Genomic DNA, 8,409 nt, shown 5'->3' on the forward strand with positions numbered 1-8,409 from the left:
CAAGTATTTATTAGTGAGACAACACAAAGCTAAAAGAATACATGGGCAAACAGCATTGAGTGATTTTGATTTAGACATGGTGATTCTATACCTTGAAAATTTGAGCAAGAGATAGATAGATGGAGTAAAAACCACTTAGCTAATTTTGGTCTGAGTGCTTTTCAATTCATATAAAACCACCTTTTAGATACAATATCTGATTTGTAAGGCACATGCAAATTTGATTGGGCATTAAAAATTTGTCCAACTTACAAGTTTCTTTTCTTCTCTCTCCAATGCATTTCGGTCTCTGTCTAAATCTCTGGTTTGTTTCTTCAAAACTCTGTCATTGGAACGAATTTGTTCTGAAATTAATAAAAGTAATAATGAAAAAAATGAGGATTTTTTTTCCTATCACATTTTCATCTCAGATTCAGCCACTACCACTTTAATCAACTCTGTTTTCATATATACAATGACTGAACATTCCATATGACGTCATGTGTTTTTAATGTAGTGTTTTTCTGCACCTCCATTGACAGTGCATCTTTAACTGGTCGTTTTTATGCACCACCGTTGCACAAGCGCAATCCACATTAATCATTATTAATGATTTGTTTCTGTACTTGGTCATCACAAAAAAAGGGTCACAAAAGTTATATATTATGATATATGCACGACTTTAAAATAAAATGCTTTAAATAAAACAAGCACTGATGACGTGCGCCCAAAATTTAAAACCATAAAATAGAAATAGAAGTAACATTAAAGTTAAAGAAAAAATAATGTCCTAGAAAGACAAGATTCGATTAGCTTGGTGGCTCTGTGATGCAGTGGTTAATCTGTCAGACTCGAGCCTTAAAGGTGCTGGGTTCGAATCCAATTTTGTGGACAATTTTTCTTTAACATATTTGTAAAAATCTTATTTCATTGAGAAAAAAAAATTCATGTTTATTTAGCGTAATAGTTATAAGATATATGTGTCAGAGTATGACATAATCAGTTGGAAGGTGAAAATTTTGGATTTGCAACTAAAAATACAAAACAAAACATAGATCTAAATATTCGTGGTCTTTGGGAGATTACAATTGTAGTCGCTAATGTTAACGTTAAAAATCAATTTGCCCTCACATAGATAAAAGAGTGTCTTTGTGTAATGAGTATGAGTACGAGTTCATTGTAATGATTGGAAGATTTATTTGATTTGCCATGAGCGTGTTGCAAAAGATACATGCATGACATATCTCTACATTAATATAATTTGCCATTTGCGGCTGCGAAAATTTGCGAGGAAAGGAGAATAATATGACTTTGGGCATTGAGCGTTTTATTTTAAAGGCAGTATGGGTCAGGCTTTGACAAAAGGCAGTATCTTAATTCTTTTTTAATTTAAAAAAATATGCTGTTTTATTTCTAAATATAAAAATAGAGGCGATTCTTGGCAGCAAACCACTGGGGTAGGGGCAGAGTACCGTCTAATATTAATTAGATATACTTATATTATTAGATAACACTGGACTAGATGCCTATTAATAAAATAAGCACTGGTTGAATACGGAGAGAGAATGATCAACTGGTAATGGGATTGTGGTGGGGGAAGGGAGGGGTAACCCACAAACGACTGAGGCGCTGGACGCAGGGGAGAACATGGTGATGCGAGATCAAAGAGAAAAAGCTGCCGGCTCTTGGGTTGTGGCAATGGCTGTTGGGGGGAGGGAGGGAATATGTGTGTGTGTGTGTGATTATTCTGTTTTTAATGACTTAGAGATACTCATGAGTGTGTGTGTGTTTAGGAGGACTGATACGGTTTCTATAACTGCAAACAGAATAGGAACTGAGAGTTTCACTAATGATAAGTTCATCATTCGGGCGCATTGCATTGCAGTATTCCGAATCGAAGAGCCATTGGAGACTAATAAGACTTGACCCTGGTTAGCCACAGAGCTCTATCTAGTTTAGACTCGGGTCCGAATTTCCACGGGAAGCAATTCAGACTCGGGTCAGAATTACCACAAGAAGCAATTCAGCCTCGAGTCCGAATAGCCTTTGCCTTCTTTAAAATCATGTCAACTCAATTTGAACGATAATTTCAAAGATATCTAAATACTGTCCAAGTCAAACTTCTGTTTTCATCTGTTTTCGATTCTTTTGAATTAACGTACACTTTATATTATTTTGTTTAAAGTTTAATGAGAACGTGAATAGGAAACTAAAAATCAATTCACAGATTCACAGTCACAGAGCCAGAGGCAGTAGGGGTAGGCAGAGTCGGCAGCAACACATTAAAAAAAAATAAGTAATGAAAATTTCCATGAAATGAAGTGTCTATTTGAAACATTTCAATTGTATCATGTATCATCCACAATCATTTCCTATTGCTAACTTCTTAGTAAGGCTTTGACTTAGACTTGTTGACTGAGCCCAAGAAAAAAAAGGTGCTATCTACTAATCTCTAGATAAACTCTACCTTGAACAGTTGGTTTCTTTCGAAAGAAATCCATGCTCTGAGTTGTGATTGCGATGCTGAAATAAAATGATGAATTCCTATACGTCTCCTTAGACTTAGTATTTCGAAACACGTTCTTGTATAAAAATAGAAGACAATGAAAATCAGTTCATGTGACGGTGAATGTTGACAACAGTGATACAAGTGGGTTCTATCTTTAGCTTCACTTTTCACCGGAAGTATCGACAACCTAGGTCAATTTATGACACGGAAGTGGAAAGTAAAAGCCGACTGGACTTGTAGAGAGAATTTGATAACAACAAAGCGATTTGTATTTCATTTTTGCTCGCATTTAAAAGTACATTGAAAAAATATGGCCTCAACGTCTGGAAAAGTTACAACATTAATGCCTAAAAAAGATGATGCATCTCATGATAATGCAAAGCGCCCTGCCCCGTCAGAAGAAGATGACCAAGACAGCTCTCAAACGGACAACAGCAGAAGAAGCAAACGAAAGCGTGCGAAGGTAGAGATTGATTGGAGTTGCAGCATCACTTTGTATTCATTTCGCATTTTCAGTTCTTACAACAAATTGAAAAAACCGTGTTTCTTTACTCTATACACCTTTGAAAATAATGGTGCAATTGCTTCATTAAAAAAAAAGATTAAAAAAAACAACCAACAAAACTTTAAAAAACCCATTCCAATTCCACTCAAACTCAAATTCAGAGGCAGTTGGTGAGCAGCAGCAGTGACAGTGGCAGTCAAATTGTGACCCCATAAGAAAGTTGTGACTGAAAATTGCCGTTCACGTTTGGTGGGTTCAGTAAAAGTAAAAGATGCATAACTCCTTATGATCGTGAAGAGGAATACCGCAGATATTCAAACTCAAAACACCATTTGGACAACTTCAGTCCGCAGTTTCCACAGTATCAGTTGTTATAGAGAGGTGTGCCGGGGTTACCAATACTTAGCTTCTTAATGCTTACTAATCATTCGTTTGGACAGAATAATAAAAAAAAAAAACTTAACGCTTACCGTCAAAAGCAGTTTAGATTTGAAGATGCATTTGTTTTCTATCAAAAAACATTCGGTACTAGACAATCCTTGATGAATTTCAAAAGTTGTGTTTGAAATTATATTAGATGGTCCTCGCTGTCACCGTGCACGCTCGTGTGTGTGTGTGTGTGTGTGTTATTTTTAAAAAAATCAAAACAATTTTAACCATTAATGGCGAGATTCCATCTTACACTCCCTAAACTCCCGATCTTAGTCTTAATGTTATCAAAGACAAGCTTTGTGATTTATAGTTTAAATGAAGCCTGAGTCGAAATATACTCTTACTACTGCTCTCTTGGTGGAAACGATTTATTCTGCATAAGCAATCTGGAGAAAAAAATCAGTGTGACTGTAAAAGGTTAAAAGTTCACGAAGTACGCACCATGAACACCGCTGTAACAATCCTTTGATCTACGTCATCAGGCAACCCATTGTTTCTTTCATCTTTTCCCATTCCCCCTTACTATCCCCCCATCCCCGCCCATCTCTCTCTCTCTATCTCTCTCTCTCTCTCTCTCTCTCTCTCTCTATCTATCTCTCTCTATCTATCTCTCTTGTCATAGTGTTATCCCTTCCCCTTCCCATCTCAATGTACAATGAAAACGTTCTGCTGTTTGCAGATACATGTATGATTGTTTTGTTTTTTCTCTCTCACTAGGCCAGTATTAAAAACCAAGACATCAGGTAATGGGTGTCTAATGCCAAAGTATAGATTCTCTCTTTGGCCAATTTAGTCACGCATGTGGCAGCCCAGCTATTTATTATGTCCTGCCTATAACACACAATAAGTGGGAGTTTGGGGGTGGGTACGAAAGAAATCAAGGTCATAAGTAACCGTGCACAAGAGCTGTATCGGGAATTGGTTTCTGGGGGTCTTGAAAATACCAAATATTTTATGGAAAGCTCTTTCGAACTCCAAGACGTCTGGTTTGTTTTGCTATCTTGGAACAAACGAAACAGAGATGTCTTGATGTGTGACCTAGTTGTCTGATTTTGTGACCTGGATGTAAGGTTTTGTAACCTAGATGTATCCTTTTGTGTGTGCAAGCCATGCGGGTAAGTACAGCGATAGCTTGCCAGTTGAGGAAAAAAAAGGAAGAAGCAGCGTATCCGCATTTGAAAAACAAAACAAAAAAACCTGAAAAAACAAAACAACTTAACCTTTTAAAGGCGAATATCAATCTTACTTGGACCAAAAATAAAATCTTACCGTTTTCATCAAAAGACAAAGAACAAATTACAATTTAAAAACTTGAGCTTTTATATAGGGCAATATCCACCCAACGGGCTCAAAGTGCTTTTTATCAATATTCTTACTGCTCTGATGGTGGAAACGTTTTTTTTTTCTGCGTTAAAAAATAATATAAATGAAGACTATTATTTGAAAACAAAAAAAATCAGTGTCACTGGCAAAGGGTTAATTGCAGTACTCCTGCATCCTGTGAGACTCTTACAGCACTTGCTAATCATAAAAAAGGAAATAGCAATCAACATTACTAAGTTGGAAAAAAAAAGAAGAAAAAAAAATGGGGGGGGGGGGGGGAAGAGAGCAAACCCAGTAGCAATGCAACCTTTAGCGGCGAAATTCGATCTTTGACCTAACACCAAATCTTCTTTCATCAAAAGACAAGTAACGGCAAAACGATTATAGACAAATGAAGTCCGAGTTGCGATAGTCTGACTGCTCTCTTGGTGGAAACGCTGTATCTTCCGTTTACAATAATAAAGATAAAAGCAAACTATTATCTGAAAGCAAAAAATTAGCTTCGCTGTTAAGGGGTTAAGAACACCTGCCAGCATCCTTGACATGCTCTACGTCACCAAGCGACACGTCTCCCTTTCGTCTTCATGCAACCCCTCCCCCCCCCCCCCCCCCCCCCCCTCCACTCTCACAGTGGTGGTGGCGGTGGCGGATAAAAAAGGCCTTTTTTCTTTCATTCAATCAACTTGACTGCTGTTGGACCCTAGACCTCTCTACAAGTACAAGAAATAATACTCACTTTTTTTCTGCTCCAACGAAAATATCTACCCCCCACCGGTCTAATTATTTGTAGCAGATGACAAATTTCTTAAAACGGTCACGTGACACTGTAAAAACAACACAGGAAGTCCATGAATGCTTATTTACGGCATTTCCTTTAAACCGTGTAAACAACAAAATTTCGTTTTCATCCGACTCAACGGGTTAGATTGGCCGGTATTTTTTAACGAACTAAAGTTCTGAAAAATCAAAATGTTTCTTAGAAAGTTGAAAGATGCTAGTTTTTGAAACAGAGGTAGGTTTAAAAAAAAGATATTTATCTTTTACTTGAATGTGTGCTCAAGGCGAATTGGATGTTCAGCGGAGGTTGGTAGGCCAAAGGCCCACCTCTCTAGGTCTATATGTTGAATGTGAACTGAACAAAAATGACCAAGACTTGTCAATTCTATTTTTACTCTTTTCTTTAATTGAGTAATTGTTATTTAGTTATTGAAACTATTCAATTGTAATTAAAAGTAAAAGACCACATTAACCTGGCTTACTGATACTGATACTGATGATATTGCTGATACTGATATGATTATGATGTAAAAAGCAATTTATTGAATATATTTGGTAATGAATGCAATGAACTTATTATTTAGACCTTGCCTCATAACTGTTTGTATATTGGTCAGGTTGAGTATAAAGAAATGGATGAACGTCTCGCACATATATCTGAAGATGAATTTTATTCTGAAGAAGACAAGAAGGATAAAGATGGAAAGGTGAAAGAGAAAGACAAAGACAATAACAAAGTCAAAGATGGCAACACCAAAGATAGCGCTAAAGATAAACCAGTAAATCCACCACCTTCTAAGGCTGAAAATGGAGCTGGCGAGGACAGTGATCATGCAACTGATGACCCATCAGGTAACATGTTTTAGGGGAGAACTTTTTCTTTCTTGGCTCTGTACCAGTGGCTAACGTGTTGGGCTTTGAGTTTTACAGAAACAATAAAAACCAGTATTTGGAAAGATCTTTTGATGATAAATTTTTAAAATATATATAATTTCTACTGGTTATTCAGAATGCACGCCAATTAATTTGAAAGAATCAAGGCTTCATCAACCTTTGTTGTGTTTTGACTTTTAAAAACAAATTAACCCCTCTCAAAAATGTCTTCTGGAACCAAGAGAAAAAAAAAACAACAAGTTATTGTTGTTCAACAATCGAGAGTGCCATTCAGTTCTTTACAATCAATTTCCTTTTTTTTTTTTTGCGGGACTTCACATTTTGGGTCTTGGTTACAACAAATGTTTCATAAGAGAGTAGATAATGATGCAAATGATTGTTTGCATAAATTGATGATCATACTGCACTAGTTGAGATTGTAAACTATGATAGAACATTTCATTTATCTTTGATTTATATTGGAAATGTTTTTATTAACAATGTCATATAAATATCTGGTCATTAGATAGTCACCCGTTCTCTTTACATCTGTCATTTTGAAATATTATGAAAACCGAAGGATTAACCATGCTGTTCCATTTATATGGCTTTGAATATGTTTTTCAATGGCAGGTATATATTGATACTTTTTTCACTAAAAGTTGAATTAAAAACTTGAACTGCTACATAGTGTAATACCCTATTTTAACAGGGGGCCCCATAACAATAGCATCACTTAAAATATAGGACATGATATAATGCCTATATTGACCTATTATTAAATACAATGTTTTTTTCAATAGAGACAACGCTTACCTATCAGGTACTCATTTGATGTCTAAATATGTTGAGAGAATGTGAATAATGAGCCTGTCCCAGGTACTTAGCTTTGCTCCGCTACAATGGGACTTGAAAAGTGACCTTGAAAGCAAGTGTCATACCGCATGACCACAAAGATGCACAGAACATAGCCAAACGATGTGTTTCCCACATGGCCTAGCGAGTTCCCTTTGCTTTCCTTTTTATTTCTCCTCATATCGTGTGTCCCCTCCTATGAAGCTTGTTCTGGAATGAGGTTATTTGGATCTTTGTACATGACCTGTCATGGGTTTTATATTGGATGGAAGAGTCATATGGATGTTTTTTTTTCATTGGGAGGATGATAATTTATAACCATTTGAGTGTATCCTTTTTTGTTGACTTCTGGTGTTCACATGCTATGGAATCTAATGGCTCGAAATGCGAGGAATTACATGGGACAAAATTATGCTCCCTTACTAACTAATTTCCTTTGGTTTTTTTTTTTTTTAAAGCTCATTTGAGACCAGGTAAACTCGATTAACCCTACCATAAATTCTGTTTTTACTGGCACCAATATGACCTGAATGTAATGCAAACACTGAAAACTGCACTTCAAAAGAATGTCAATAATTTCAATTAATCATTTCTAGATTTATTTTTAAATTGTTATCCTGAAGATTTTACAAAACAACAATTTTTTAGTTATTGTTGTCATTTTTATTTTAATATTACTTTAATTTTTCTCTGACAAGGTTTAGAAGGAGCAGCTTTTCAGAGCCGGTTACCTGTTGACAAACTTACAGCTCAAGAAGCATCTGCTTTCCCTGATATAGTTCAAGGATCGTCACAGTCACAAAAAGTTTTCCTCCATTGTAGGAATAGAATTGTGAGTTATCAAGAATTGTCCACTTATCTGGACTCTTATACTTATTTTCTGGTAAAAATTCTAGGAAATTGATTTCATCAATATTGAAAATAAATAGCAATGTAGTCAAATAGAATGGAATTTTCAATTTAATTAACAAAAACAGATTGCTTTAAATTGGAGCTTTCCCTTCCATTTGACTATTGTATATCTTTTTACGAGCCTCAAGCAGCGACGTATGCATTATCCATTTAAAAAATGGTACCGTTTTCTTTTAAAATCGGATCGGATAAGATTTTCTTTCTATCATTATTTTGGGGAGGGGGGGGGGGGGGGGGGAGATTG

General features: G+C 35.9%; 1 protein-coding gene across 1 annotated transcript; it reads left to right on the forward strand.

Annotated features, from left to right (window-relative positions):
• Positions 1–2,705: 2,705 nt before the first annotated feature.
• LOC144961575 (lysine-specific histone demethylase 1A-like) lies at positions 2,706–8,085 on the forward strand (the record flags this gene model as incomplete). Its single annotated transcript, XM_078894718.1, has 3 exons — positions 2,706–2,951; positions 6,143–6,377; positions 7,952–8,085. Coding segments are annotated over exons 1-3 (522 nt in total), but the record flags the coding sequence as incomplete, so codon positions are not given.
• Positions 8,086–8,409: the final 324 nt, after the last annotated feature.

The sequence above is a fragment of the Berghia stephanieae genome, unplaced genomic scaffold, assembly GCF_034508935.2.
Source record: "Berghia stephanieae isolate SIO BIC M18660-M18661 unplaced genomic scaffold, UCSD_Bste_1.3 scaffold3118, whole genome shotgun sequence".
Lineage (NCBI taxonomy): Eukaryota > Metazoa > Mollusca > Gastropoda > Nudibranchia > Aeolidiidae > Berghia > Berghia stephanieae.